General features: G+C 37.5%; 1 protein-coding gene across 5 annotated transcripts in view; it reads right to left on the reverse strand.

Moving 5' to 3' along the window:
• KAT6B (lysine acetyltransferase 6B) overlaps window positions 1–16,175 on the reverse strand; it is a 192,887-nt gene that overhangs the window by 59,430 nt on the left and 117,282 nt on the right. For all 5 annotated transcript variants that reach the window (XM_045568938.1, XM_045568937.1, XM_045568940.1 and 2 more), the window contains one exon: window positions 5,459–5,567. In XM_045568938.1, coding sequence (XP_045424894.1) covers window positions 5,459–5,567 — 109 coding nt within the window. The remainder of the gene's footprint in view (window positions 1–5,458; window positions 5,568–16,175) is intronic.

The following is a 16,175-nucleotide window of genomic DNA, read 5'->3' on the forward strand; positions in this document are numbered from 1 at the left end:
CAAGAAGTAGCATTAATGCCTGACAATGGGGTGACTTAGGGAGAAACCTAGCAGGAGGTTAAAGAAAGGCCTCCCTAAAGAATAGACCTAAAAGATGAGTGGGAGTAGATGGCACCAGATGAGGGGCAGAGCAGGGGAAGATGGCATGTGCAGAGGGAGAGAAGAACATGATATATCTAAGGAGAGAGAAGGTGTTCGATACAACTAACGTGCAGACTGTGAAGGGAACAGTGATGTAGGATAGGGTTGACAGGAGCCCAGAACAGAAGAGTTTTGGGGCTATATTAAAGAATTTGGATTTTTCCTAAAAGTAACTGGTAACCACTAAAAAATCCTGTGATCAGATTTATAATTTAAAAAGGTAATTCAGGCTACAGTATGGAAAATGGATTGGGAGAAAGAGTCAAGCTTAGCAGATCTGGGTGGGGTGTGCACACATTTAAGATGTTGGATATATATTAGGATTTAGAATCAATGTATTTTTGGTTACTCCTTGGTGTGAGAGAATAGGACAGAAGATGGCTCCAAATTTCCAGTTTGTGTAACTGAATGAGTGGCCAGCCGATGTTGTACCATTTGCCAAAATGGGAAATCCTCGAAGAGAAGCAGGATGTTGTTTGTTTGCTGGACTTTCTGTTGTGATTATTGTTGTGGCTGTTTGTGGGTGGAGGGAGCAGTGCAAGGCTGATGAGCTCTTCTGGGTATTACCTTCAAGGTGCCTATGGAGTGGACAAGCGGAAAAGTTCTACAGGTGTTTGTTCGGAAGGGCCTGGAGAAGGTGAGGCAAAGTAAGGGCCAACGACAGAAGGCTGAAGAAACATTTAGGGGATGAAGAAAGGACAAGGAGCTAACAAAAGAAGTGAAAAGAAGTGACAGAGAGAAAACACAGAGAATATGGTGTCACAGAAGCCAAAGGAAGACAACATTTCAAGAAAAAAGATTCTCAACGAGGTCAAATATGGCTGAGAGGAATATTCGGAGTGAGTTGAAAGATATTGATTAGATTTTGACAAAGACTGAAAAGTGATCCTTAGATTTTGATACATGGAGATCACTATTAAACTTGATAAGTACAATTTTAGTGAAATAACATCCCTTTGGAAGGTCAGACCTGCTTTGGGCTTTTTAGGAGATGCGGCTCACCTTCCTCCTCCTCTTCCTACCTATTCCTCTTTGGATCCTATCTTTAGATCTCTTTCTATTAAATAGTTAAAGGTCTCCTTTCCAAACTAATGATTCAATCTGTGTCTAGTCAGTGTGAAACAGGATGACTAACCAACCAATCCCTGGGGTAACCTTATGGAATTAGTGAACTTTTTTTATATACCCATGTATCCATATACTGCCCTTGCTGGGCCCCTCCAGGAACAGATGGCATGCAAGCTTTGTTCAGGGTTAATACACAAATAAATACAAACCCAAGGAAGACTTCAGGTCTCCTGAGGGCACACTGATATTCTACCCCACAGCTCTTGCTCCCTTTACTGTACAAAAGGGATTTTTCTCACTCTCCCAGCTGGATCACAGAAGCCTTTCTTCTGTCTCCCGTTTCAATGAGCTTCCACTTAGAATGATGCTGTAATTTTGAACTGTACACTTATCTTAGATTTGCTAATTTGAAAACACACATGCACACAACTCATCTGTAAGTAAAATTTAACCACCCAGCAATCTGAGCAGCAGACACAAAATTTCATTTGGTATAATATCTAATACTTATGTGAAGCTAATTAAAGATAATTTGGTCTTAATGAGGCAAAGAGAATATAACAGTGTTAATTTCAAAGTAGGCTGATCCATGAAAGTCAAGTAAAATCACTTCCTAGTCCCAACATTTCCACAGACCTGAAGACTATGTGATGATGATTCCCACATTCACATTAGTGGTTAGAATAATCCCTCACATTTGTCTAATGTTTTATAGTTCATCTTCACATCATTATCTCATTGTATCCTCACAATAGCCATGTGGATGCAGGATGCAGACATCATCCTCCACATGCACAGATCAGGAAAACTGCAGTTACACGGCCAGCAGGCACTGGGAAGGAACTGGAACGCTGGGTTGGGGACACCACATTTGCAGCTTCTTGCACCATGCACCTCACTTCACTTTTGTACTACATATAAACTTGAATATTGTATAATGTTTTTAAAAAAAGAACTTCTAGCAGGAGAAAAAAACAGTTAAAGAAAGAAAGTACTGCCCATTTGAAAGCACTGAACCATCTTAATAACTGAGAAATTACTAATTGGCTTTACTTTATGATGTAAGCAGAAGGAAACATTTATTACTCATGTCTATGAAATCTAAGCAGGGTCTAAATGTGACATCATACAAATGGTACTTCCGATAGAGACGGCTAAAAAGCATCGTCCACATCTGGGAAACACATTTAAGACTGATCCTCCTTATAGGCTGCCATCTATATTTCCTTTTTCTGGTTTTATACTGCTATGACTATTTTTTTCACATAAACATGTTAGGGATCCCTTTGATCATTATGAACAGTCTCAATTCAATCCTAGAATCAATGGACTCTTCTGAGTGTGAGAAAGCAGCCATTTCCATAAGGTCAACTAGGGGTACCAACCAATCTGTAATTCTCAACCAATCTGTAATTCTCACTTGAGATGCTGGATTGAACTGTAACAATGGGCTTTCCCAGCATTTCAGAGGGCGGTGTTGAGGCATGCTGGTCTTTTTTCCTTACCATTACCAACGTGTCACAACAGAGCATTAAAACTACAAGAACCCCCAAACTCCCTAAAATGAACATTTTATTTTGACCCTTAAATTTAAAGAGCAACAATCAACAAAGTCCACTCTTCTGATGTACCAGATGAAGTAAATGTCTACAAAGCATTTCCCTGAGTTAGGGACAATAGTTTTTTTGACTAAAGTAGACAAATCCAGGCTGGCACAGCACACTCAAAGGAAGATTAAGTGAACCTCCCTACTCTAGCCAGATCCCATTGCAGAGTCCAGAGAAGCACTCTGAGGCATCCTCTATCCTGAACAAAGAGACATGATGACCCTGGGGCTTGAATTTCTGCCATGACCCATACCTTGGCTCCAAAGCCTCTGGCTCTCTCTACTTGAAGACTGGCACGCAAAATGACCCCAGCTACATAAACCCTTTAGACAGTATCCTTAAGCCATTCTTCTCTGTTCGTTAGAAGAGAAAACAGAAAGTCTGTTTGAAATAAGAAAGCAGCACCACACCTACACACCCCTAGCTTGACTCTGAAAAAGTATGAACAAAAAAGTAAGAGACTTTCAGGGAAAGAAATTTTCAGTGACCTCAAATATTTGAGAAGCAGATCAACCTCCTCTTTGGCAGGTCTTCAATCTGGGAAAGACAAAGGGAGATTGATTACATCAGAAAATCTAAGATCTACCTGTTTAGAATTACGCCTTTATACCCTATGAAGGAGGCCTTGAAATTATGATCTAGAAGATAATGATCTCGAACTCCTTATCAACTCAAGTGTATCACCAGAGGTAAGGAAATATATGAAGGGAACTTTTCTTCCTGCATTTAAGTACGTCTTTAATCTGTCTAGGCGCCCAGACAAATAGATACTAGAGAAATAAAACAGTGAAGGGTGTTTTTAAAGTACCACCTTAAAAACCACAAAGGGTAAACCATAGACAAGTGAACACCACTAAATTGATCAGGCAGTTACACAAAAGAATAATTCATTCAGAATGAGCCTCGTGAGAAAACCCAAAGATAACGACAGAGTCAGAACTGATGAGTGAGGCACTACCTCACCAGCATAAAACAGGGATATTGTAAGGTTGAAATGTATTAAACTGAACATACAGATAATGTTTCCATGCCCTTTTGTCACTATCCATGATACCATGGCCAGGTAAAAGAATTTTAATGAATCTGTAAAGCCCATCAAAAAGACTGTCAGAATATATTTTTCAAGCAGGGTTTGAAATGTCTTATTTCCAAGGCTCTCCCTCATAGTCAGGGCCTGAAAGCTGTGGAACCACAGAGGGCCTATCAAGTTAAACCTTCATATGAGGAGTAAGAATCACTGCACAACGCTGTCATTCCTCAGTATGAAACATTTCCTCTATCCAACCATCAAGAAGCCGCCATAAGCGGTGAGATTTTAAATTACTTGCAGCAATCAAGGACAATGATATCAAACATGACAAACCGTAACAGTGGCTGACATTTATAGTACACTTACCATAGTTCTCGTAGACCCTGTGGCTAGGGCTATTCACTTGTGCCCCCATGTTTAATTCCCATAAAACCCAAGAGGTAGGTGCTACCATTACTCCAATCTTCTAATGGGGAAACAGGCTTAGAATGGTTAAGTAAGTAACTCAAGGTTAAGCTAGAGCTGGTTCTTGAGTTTGCTCTTAACTACTATAGTTTATAACTTCCTAAATAAGAGTAAGCTATGGTGGTTTGCAGGTTTGTTGTTGTTTTTTTCAAGATTACTATAACCAGAGAAATATTCAGTCATGAATTTTAAAATAATACTTTTGGGGGGAAAGTTTCAGTAGTCTGGGAGAAAAAAAATTTAAAGATTAATACAAAAAGATTAATTTTAAGAAATCTAATGACTACCACTCAATCTGTTGATAAGTATATATGTACGTATCTGTGTATGCGTGTGCGTGTGTGTGTGTACGTGTATCATCTAAGCAGATATAACCTCCTTAACAAGGAGGAGGACTAGTTAGTAAAACAAATTAATGTAATCACAGTTTGTCTTACATTTCCATTATAGAACTGGAGGTAAAAATGGTCTTAAAATCTTACTCTGAGAAAAAGGCAGAGGTGATAGCTACCTTGAAAGCATTTTGGATATTGCAATTTGCCAACAGTCCCTACCCAACAATTCCCTGATTTGAAGGAATCGCCTTCTCTATAGACCACCCTTTTCCTATCTTAATCCATGCAATTTGAATTTCTTCCATGCCTGATGATTTCTTGAGTCTGTCATTACAGTTTCCAGAATATTGTCCCCTTTCATTCAGCGTCATACAGAGCTGGGTTGCAATATTACATTTCACCAGTAGGCGTCAGGAGCTGAAACACTATAGGCTCCAACTCAAATCTCTTGAGACTTCAGGTTACAAAAAACAAGTGAGTACTTCCAATTGTATTCAGCCTGAAAGCATAGAATTCTCTACACTGAATTTACCTACAATGTAGAAGTCTCCACACTGAATCACAAATGCCGGTATAAAATGACACCTTAACCATAAATATTTATAATACTATATAAACATATAATATCTATATGTCAGTGCTAATATACTCATACTTTCCCCCTTCTTCCTTCCTTTTTCTCTTAAAATTTAAAATCTATGCTATTACCACATAATTGCTTTAAAATAACAAATGTAGTTTTGATAGAAAGATAAATAGCATGAAGTTATGAAAATGGGATGTCACTGTACAACACAAAAAATACAACTTACCACTACTGCCACAATCTGCACAAGAGAGGAGTTCTTCTGGTTTCTTTTCACGGTTCGATTCTTTAGTCCCCAAACAGAAGCTACATATTGGAATGGGATCAGCACGGGGCTACGACAAAATTAAAATTAAAAATGTTATTACTTTGCTATTTCAAAATTAAAAACACTAAAATTAATAGCTTCTTCCATATTTCTTTAACAAAGAAAAACTGCTAAATAAGGTACTCAAATGAACATTTTCTGCTAATAAAAAAATCTCTTGGCCGTGCGCGGTGGTTCGTGCCTGTAATCCTAGCACTCTGGGAGGCCAAGGCGGGTGGATCGCTTAAGGTCAGGAGTTCGAGACCAGCCTGAGCAAGAGCGAGACCCCGTCTCTACTAAAAATAGAAAGAAATTATCTGGCCAACTAAAAAATATATATAGAAAAAATAAGCCAGGCATGGTGGCGCATGCCTGTAGTCCCAGCTACCTGGGAGGCTGAGGCAGTAGGATCGCTTAAGCCCAGGAGTTTGAGGTTGCTGTGAGCTAGGCTGATGCCATGGCACTCACTCTAGCCCAGGCAACAAAGCGAGACTCTGTCTTAAAAAAAAAAAACAAAATCTCTTACATTATTTGATACTAAAGTATTACCTGTTAAAGTGTAGTACATAAGACTCAGAAGTAATTTCTATTAAATAATGAAATCTAAGACTTTATGTATTATATAGCTTTCCTGAAATGAACATTACTAAGGATTCATTTGAAATGTCAATTGTTCCCATAATCTGTATGCCTATAATAAATTGACTTATCTATTCAGCATTATAGTTCATGAATATCATCTAGTTTAGTCAGACTGCTTAAACTTTATCAAATGTTGTAATGCAGGTTACTCTTATTCATTTAAGTACTTGACATAAAACATTAATATGCTTTTAGGTGACATAATAAAAGAATTAGAATAAGCAAGAACTAAAATTCTGTGAGATCATTTGAGAAGATCAAAAGATCACTAATAAGGCTTTTCTGGCACCAATGTCTTCAAAAGTAAACCACATCATACCAAACAAAGAAGATAAACCTTCAATCTCTGACATTCTCACTTTATAAAAGAAACAACAAAACATTTGTCTAGCCCTGTAGCATCCTTTAACTCTCACTATGGAAATTGCTTTTAACAATGTATAAATCTACATATATTTTAGTGTCCCCATTGTTATTTACTACTATCAGAGATGCTCGTATTCCCATCCATATGAATAGCTGACTGTGCCTACAGATCTGGTCACATTATTTTGAACAGCCAAAACTGTATGAAAACTAAAATTTTATTGCATATTCCAAGCCTTCACACATGTTGTCTGCTAGCCATCTGAATGTTACTATGATGTCTTTATATTTGAATCTCATGAATCAAAAATTCAGGGCAAGAAAACCCAACGTAATCACAAATGTTTTTAAATGCAAATTAAAAACAAGATTTTTGCTAGGTCTAGCTCTCTAAATATACATTGGCGTAGGATAAACTTCATTTGCTCAGCCACTCTTTCACAAATGCCTAATACATTGCCTGGTGCACAGTAGGCGCTCAAAATATATTTGCTAACTGAATAAATGAAGGAAACATATGCTAGTTTAAAAAAAAAATCAACTTCATCTCTAAGATAATATTTCAAATGGTTATAATGATCTAACAAATGTCTTGGTTCCCTGTGACAACATGTCATCAAAAACAAAAACTCATCTCATGACCCAGCATTTGCAAAATTGTTTAATATGACTGTTAATTTCATTTTACAACATGAGCATTCATTATCTTGCCCTTACTTTCAGCTTAATTTGTTCTTTTAATATGCATAGGCTTTACTTTCTGAGGTAGCTATGCAAATGTGTTTTTGTAGCCCCAGTTAAAAAGCAGAGTATAAAACATTCTGTACTAGAAAAACCGAAAAAGACAAGCTACTACAAATTGGTCACTGACTCCAGCCACAGTTTTTTAAATGCCAGATAATCAGCACTGCATAATTATGGATCCATAGTTATTACTTGAAACTGCTCAACTGCAGTACCTTGGGAACACTTTTGTTCCTTTAAATAGCAATTAAAAGAACAATCTGGTTTTAAAGTGACAACATTCCCCTGATAGATTCTAGCTAAAATCCAGTCCTCATACTAATGGGATTCCTGCTTTCATTTGATATAATAATGTTCAAGCCATTGCTGCCATCCTTGCAGTGATAAATAATTTACAGAATGTCACATATCATTCATGCAATGAAACAAATCCAAATCTCCAATCCCATTTTTCTTTCCCAGATGAATTTTTAGCGGTGAGAGACATGGCCATCCGCCAGCATTCATGCTCATTTTTCGTTTTTAACTAAAGGTAACACAAAGGACAAAGGTTGCTAGTAGTTCATGGCCAGAAAGAATGATGTCCCACACTCCGCCCAATAATAGAAAGCATAGATGCTATCACTTCACGCTACATTCAAGAGAACCCCACTATGCTGATGTATGCTCACAACCATTTATTTTAAGGATAACTATCTCACAATACTCTATAAAACCACTGCATTATACAGAAATGTCTGCCCTGCTGAATTATTGATAATTCAAAGCACTTTTTCCTAACCTCAGTGTAGCTGAGTCTAATTAACTTTAAAAAATTGTCATTTGTACAAAATGAAACTTTTACAGTAACGAATGCAAATGGGTCACATAATTATTATGACTCACTATTTTCAATCAGACTACATATAATCTGTTTTAAAAAATAATTCCTTGCAATAAAGCAAAATGGATTGCAGTCAGAAAGAGGTCTGAGTAAATGGCAAGTTGATTCTACATAAGTCCATTACAGACAAGTCAGATTTAAGCGGTTTGAAAACGGAACCAAAAATCTCCAAATTCTTAATTCCTTTCTTTGAATTTTTACACAGGCACCTAACCTGTTGATCACATTTTCTCATCAGCATGCCTGAGTATTTTAAACTAATCCCCAAAATAAACACTCATGGATCGGTCTAAATATGAAAATAGCCAGCAAGCTCTGCTCTGGAAGTACTTCCTCACCATCTCCCATGCAGTGGCCCTACAGCAGCTGCTAAGGTGGTGGCCGCTCCTACACTATCTCATTTAATCATCTTAACAATCTTGCTAGGTATGAGTATCATCCCATTTTAGAGAAGAAATTGAGGGATCTGAAAAGTTTGGTAACTTTTCTAAAGTTGCGTAAGTTCAAGTTTAGAGCTGGACTCAAACACAAGTCTATCTTCACTAGAGCCCGTTTCTCACTTTTGCTATCTCCCCTCTATTCCTCAGAACAACAAATGTTTAAAAATTATCTTTCCATCAGTGGCAATAACTCTTTGCTAATGTGCTCATTATCTCTCCCATTCATTATCTCTTCTCCCATGACCAATGGCATGTTTTAAAAAACTATTAAGAAGGCAACCACTAATGTGTAATAGATTATTTATCAATTACAATGGGGGGAAGGTACCTTTACCATGAAGAAGTCTGGTAGACACTTCCTCCTTAACCAGTGTGTGACAAACTGACAATCATGTACCTCCCAAGTGCTATTCCGAAGGACTCAGCACTGCCTATACAGTATTCTGGCCGGAAATATTTACCCTGAGTCCAATCATAAGGGAACAATCAAGCAAATCCAAATTGAGAGACATTCTTTAAAAAAAACTTGCCTGGACTCTTCAAAAAATGTCAATATCGTATAAAACCCCAAAAAGGGCAGAACCAATTTAGGTGACTAAAGTGGCATGAAAACTAAATATAATTTGTGACTCTTGGTTGGATTGTGTATTTTTAAAAAATACCTAACACTATAAAGGGCATTATTGGGATAATCAGGGAAATATGCACTCAATATTAGACAATAGATAAACTAGATACTAAGTTTGAGTGAATATAATTGTGATTATGTAGGAGAATGTCTTTGTTCTTAGAGGATATGTGCTGAAATATTTAGGAGTAAAGTGCCATGATGTCTGTACCTTACTCTCAAATGATTCAGAAAAAAAAACAAAAAAACCCCAAGTGTGTTTGTATGCGAGTGTACAGAGAGGGGAGATAGAAAGCAAATGTGGCAAAATGTTAACAATTGGTGAATCTATATAAAGGGCATATGGGTATTCATTAGATTATTCTTTCCATTTTTGTGCATGTTTACAACTTTTCCAAACGAAAAGTTGGAGGAAAAGATGATCTGGGCTGAATTATTATACATAGTCAGCTCTCCATATCTGTGGGTTCTACATCCGTGGATTCAACCAACTGTGAATAGAAAATATTCAGGGAAAAAAATGGATAGTTGCATCTGTTTTGAATATATACAGGCTTTTTTTCCTTCTCATCGTTCCCTAAACAAGACAGTATAACAACTATTTACATAGCATTTACATTGTGTAAGTTATTACAAGTAATCTAGAGATGATTTAAAGTATACAGGAGGGTATGCATAGGTTATATGCAAATATTGCACTATTTTATAAAAGGGACTTGAGCATCTGTGGATTTTGGTATCCATGGGGGGTCCTGGAACCAGTCCCCTATAGATACCAAGGGATGACTGTAGTTGGATTATAAGCATTTATAAAACAAAGTATCTCAATTCAATTACCGACTCAGAGGAAATACAGAGAGGACAGAGGAACATGTTAATCTGTAGAGCAGGGAGATGCTAGTGCCAAAACTCTAGAGAACAAATGGCCCAGTTTCTTCAACAAATAAATTAAAAGGGAGACAGAGTAAATGAGAGAGCAAAAAATAGATATAGAAAAACCAACAGATTAAGAGACATTTAAAAGGCATATCAGCCAATCACCATGTGTGGACTGCATCTTGATCATGATTCAGAATAGAAAGCAAAACAAAACAAAATATAATGACCTAGTAGTGAAGGAACTGGGGCTATGGAGCCTTCAAGGTACTGTGTGGAGGGGACAAGCTGGGTGTCTTCATCCAGGCGAAAGGGTTAGATTTGTTCTTGTGGCTCCACAGTACAAAACTTGGACCAATAGGGGTTATAGTAGAGAGATTTTCCAACAGAGCTATCCAGCAATAGAATGGATTTATCTTTTCTTTCCTGCTTTACTTATTTTTTATTTTTTAAACTGTGGTGAAATATGTGTAAAATTTACCATTTTAATAAATTTTAAGTAGACACTTCAGTGGCATTAAATACACTCATAATATTGTGCAACCATCACTACCATCCATCTTTAGAACTAACTTGCAAAACTGAAACTCTGTATCCATGAAACAATAACTCCCCAATCTTCCCTCACCAGCCCCTGGCAACCACCATTCTACTTTCTGTCTCTACGTTTGACTACTCCAGCTACCTTAAATAAGTGGAATCATACAGTATTTGTGGAATGGATTATTCTCAAGGCAATGAGAGTCCCCTGTAATCCGAAGAGACCACGAAGAGGCTGGCTGGGCCCCACAGGGATGGTGAAGACACAAAGTTGTCTTGCACAAGTTGGGGACCTGGGGCTCTTCAAAGGTTCTTTCCAAATCAAATTTTAATGGTTCTATGGCTGGATAATCTCTAAGGCCTTTCCCAGTTCTGATTTTTTATTGATTTTAACACGCTTAAAAAGACTTTTATTTAAGAGTCTTCAGGACCTTCAATCTCAAAACAAAATAGCCTTTTCTAAGGAAACATTCTTTAAATCCATGATAATGCACTTCTGAGAAGCTTTATTTCAGTTTATGATTACTTCTGTTTCTGCTCAGAAGGAAACAACATGTTTGTCTGTCTTGTTAGTCTAAGTAACTGGACAAAAAGAAATGAAAGCTCATGGACTAGACCAGAGCCAGGAGTATCTAGGCTCACATCCTCTTCCTGACAATGACACAAAAAGAGGTTTTGTATGCCATTTCCCTGGTCTCTCTTTACCATGATCAGGGATACAGCCCTCTCCTTCCATAATCCCCTATAGATCTAACCTCTTCAGTCATCTATACTTTTCATGAAATTACTTTTAAAACATGCCATTTTAATAACCTCAAATGTTAAAAACTAAACCAGTATTTTTCATTCATATGTCCATACTTGCATCATGGAAAAGACCTGGATTTAAATTCTGCTCTTTGAGCCTCAGGTTTCCTCATCTGTAAAAGAGCACAATAGTATCTCTACTGTCTAGATCTAGGGTGGCTAAAGTTCAAATGTAACTGAGTGTAGAAAGTACTTGGTAAACTATAAAGTTTTACTTAAATATTGTTAGATTATTGCAAAATTCACTTTGGCTAAAAAACCAAAAGCAAACAAACAACTTCAAGTCCTTAATAAACATCAGCGCAAATGAATTGTTCTGGAGTTTAGAATTACTCTATAAAAGATTTTGATTTTCTGAGACCCTGTGATAAATATTAATCTTAGAGGATTATTTTTAAAGAATGAATGAGTCAGGGAATATAGGAATGCAGTAGAAAATGACTCAAGAGGCCTGTATCAATTTATTAATAATAAAAGCAAAAAAAGAAAAAAAGACGTCAGAGGAAGAAAAGCATAAGCAAATATAAATCTTAATGAATAATACCACAAAAGTGAACAAACATAAATATAAATCGTCAACCCTCAAGTATCAAACAGTTCATCACTGGGGAATCTATACTTCAACTCAGATAACTGAATTCAGAAACTCCAAAACAAGCTGCGTGAAAGGGCTGTTTTAACACTCGTCTGTATCTCTTTGACTTGTACCCCTTTGTCATACTGTGCTGAAATTTGAAGTTTAGGTAATGCTTTACTGTTGACCAAAATGCTTTTCTCAAGTGCCTGACTTGTGCCAAATATAAACCCTGTGAGATAAAGCCCAGAGCTCCTTCTGTCTCCGTCGTCCAGGTGAGTTAAATGTCTCCTTACAGTCACGTGGCTATGAAGATGGAGGAGCCCCAGCCTGCTGATGCCAAGCCCTTCACTCTTTTTGCTTTCCTCTGGTTTGTCCCTCATTTCATCTGGAGCTTGATTTAGACATCAGCTAATTAGAAGCGCCGTCGCTGACCTCCCTCTCTTAAGCTGTATTCCACCAGCACCCCTCTAGATACTCCATACCTTTATTTTTCTTCACAGCACTCATCACCATCTGCAATACTATCTATCATTTCTTTGTCTATTTTGTGTCCCTTAAGCCATAAGCTCCATCATGAGGCCAGAGACTTTGTTCATTGCTGCAACCCCAGACTCAGGGTACATTGATTGAATAAATGAATGAACAAATGAACAAACTGCTTTCAGGCTGGGAACTGGTTTCTCCAGTTCACAGGTCCCAAAATACTGACTACTGTCCTCTATTTTCCTGTATATCCTTAATGACTACAAACATGACATATATAAAGCAACCATCAAAGGTAAGGTGGGTTCTGAAGGCTTCTTTTTTTTTACTCTGACACACATAATAAATGACATTTATATTTGCTATATATGTCCCTGGACATAAGCCGACAAGACTAGACCAAAATTTAAAAATCATCTGGGAAGAAAATTATCTCCCCAGTATTAACTATTAGGGACTGCTCAGTAATAGTCACTATAGGTTGTATATAAGATAGGCTTGGGGCCATGACCAGGCACCAGCATCTAGTTGTGGTGACACCCACCCCTCTCAAGAAAGAATATGAATAAAGAAAAAGAAAAAGAAAGAAGCCAAGTAAGATGAAAACACTGTAATGGGAGTATATTATAATAAGAACATAGACCTGTTCAGTCTGTTTTAAAAAGAAAATGTTTTACAAACTTTGGTGCTTTATTACTAGTAATGAATTACTGTCCACAAACTTCACAACTGATAGCACTGTGACAACAGAGGTTGAAAACTGCTCGTCTTGTTTTTAGAGTGACATACTAATGTTTTTTGTTTTTGTTTTTGCCAGTTCAGCACTCTATTTGACACTTATCTAATAAAGAACTAGACTTTATTTCTTGCCACTTAACCCACTTATTCAACTGATGTCTGTCGGAACAGATCAAGCACTCTCCTAATTAGGATATAGACCCTGCACGCTCAGGATTTTCCCTTACGGCAATCTGCTTAAGATACAGTCTTTGGAAACACACTAACTCTAAAAGTAGGGATTTCCTGTGATGATCTAAATCGTTTTATTTTTTCAGAGCGTTCGTTCTCTTGCTCCAGCTGGCATCTGCAGTCACTGTGGTCAGTGCAGCCATTCCTCAGCAGGGAGGGTTGGTGCCCCCCACTTCCTCAGAACAGCCCTGGGTCTACTTCAGATCCTTCAGGGCAGAACAGAACTCTGTTTACGACATGCCTATCGCCATTTTCTCTACACTCATGTACCCTTTTGTTTTATTCCAAGGCTAGTCTTACAATTCCATCATGAATTTGGACCTGAGTAGATGCTAAATAATTTTTTCCAGAAGATAATTGGAGATATACTTACTGTAAGACTTTACATAGGCAACAATTTTACCATAATTTTACTCTCGCTATATAGATTTTTATTGTGTCACCTCCCCTGTTCATTATACTTCTCTGTGGGTAATTGGGTCTGTGAGGGAGCATTATATCATCCCTATTGGCTCTGTGGATTGAGTTTCTGTATTACTCTGGGTACAAGGATTTATTATTGTTAATGTACGGAGATCTTGAATGTGACTGCTGTATTTTACCTCCTTGTCACAGTGATGAGAGTTCTCTGTATTTTAAGAGTGACAATAAGTAAGTAAAATCTAATAGAATAAAATATTTAAAAGCATCCCTACATCTATCCATAAAATATTCTTTCTTCACTTAAAGAAATCATTTAGAAACAACAACAACAAAAAAATCAATGACCACATACTGAAAATTCTCACCATCAAAGGCTGACTCCGAAGTAAAAAATAATAAAAGCTTAGCCACAAACGAGTAAGAAGAAGAGAGGAGGAAAGACTAAGAACATTAGCCACAACAGTTATCAATTGTGTGGAGTTAATTGAAATGCTCACACTGTATCCTTAGTCTAGAACTTGTTCTAATTAGGCAGGTGTGCCATTTATAAGAGTGCTGATTAAGGAAAGTGATTCTATTGGAAGGAAACAAATCTAATCCTGCACACTGCGTTTAACAATAGCATATCATCTGTGGGGTGGTGGTTTGTTTTTAGATAAAGCTTACAAATTTTGAGAAAAAAAAAAAAAAAAAAAAGGACAATGAAACAATTAGTTGCCCCAGGGCCTTCAATTTCTTATCTGGACAGGGACTTGGCTTTTAAAATTTCATCTGAAATTCTCTTCTCCACTCCTGCCATTAGAAACTGCAGATATTGCATTTATCTTCTTAAGAGGGATCAAAGTCTGATTCAACACAGCTGGAAATTTAACACATGGTTACAGGAAGTCTGTTTAGGATTTACAAACTATGCTCTTTGGCAAGCATGTCATGATATTAGCAATATAAACCCTACTCTACATTGAGAAAAATGGAATTTTAAAATCAACTCACATCCAAGAGTCACAAATCTTTAGAGGTTCGTTTTTTAAAAGAAAATTAACAAAGTGCCTCTCAAGTGATTCCCAGCCTCAGTGCTGCAAGAACTTTGACTAAGGCAGGTCTAAACATCAAGGCCATCGTTTTTTAAGGATAAGAAAACTGATGGGGATGTAAATAGAAATCCTACCTTAAAAGATGGCAAGAAAAACAAAAGAAATAGGAAAACTCTGGCACTAAATTTTGAGAAAAACACGATGGGTGCTGTTGGTAGAAATTCTGTATTGTGATTCATCTACATAATTTGGGAATTTTTTGCAAGTAAAGCTATAAGAACCATAGAAATGCACAGATTAAAGGACAGGCATAACAACAACTTGTAAGAAAGGCAAGCAATGGCTGGTACTCAGTAGAGCCGCATATCAACTAGAGGCAGCTGGCTTCTGCGGTTGCCCCAAGGCATTCATTTTAATCTTGAAATGGTGCCTACAACCCTGCCTAGGCCCAATGTGAACTGAACATAGACATTCTCATTACCAATCCTGCCAAGAGAAACCTGCACTAACTGCTCAGAGGAGACAAGACAACTCAATTGAATGTAATCAGATCTAAACATGAAAGGAGAATGAAGAGATGAGACAAGCTAGAAAAGTCACATTAGTCACTTTCTCAATAATATTATCACCACCACCCCCACAGTGCTCTGCATTTACAGATTTACACGGTAGTTCAGATGCATATGCTACTCAGTAAGTTACTAATATTTACTCAGCACCCAAAGTATGCCAAACAGGATATAAATGGTACTACAAGTGCTTGTCTTCACAGAACCAATAAAAGTGGCGTAATTCCATTACCACACTTAATTCTCAATTACCCTGTGGGCACACAAACCATCTGGTGTGCAGAATTTCCATGCCCTTGACTTTTTGCTTTTGTTTTCCTTACTTTTAGACTACGTCCGACCCTTTCAATTACAGCATTCACAAGCAGTAGGAAAAGAGGATTGCTTGGGTGATGACTACCTAAGTGTCAAGAACTCTGACCTTGTTTTTTGGAATTAGTTCTGTGTAGCGGAAGACTCATCCCTAGACCTCTCGTGTGGTGGAGGTTCTAGACCTACTAATTCTTTAAGCCAGGCACCACCCTGGACACTTACATGAACATTGTCTCAGACAGACTCTGCTCCCTGGTGCTACAGCCTCATTGCAAACTGTGTGGGAACTGCACAAAATGCAAGCCCCTCCTCCTTATGATTGCAAGCTACAGCAAGGCCAGGA

The sequence above is a fragment of the Lemur catta genome, chromosome 14 (assembly GCF_020740605.2).
Source record: "Lemur catta isolate mLemCat1 chromosome 14, mLemCat1.pri, whole genome shotgun sequence".
In the NCBI taxonomy this organism is placed as follows: Eukaryota; Metazoa; Chordata; class Mammalia; order Primates; family Lemuridae; genus Lemur; species Lemur catta.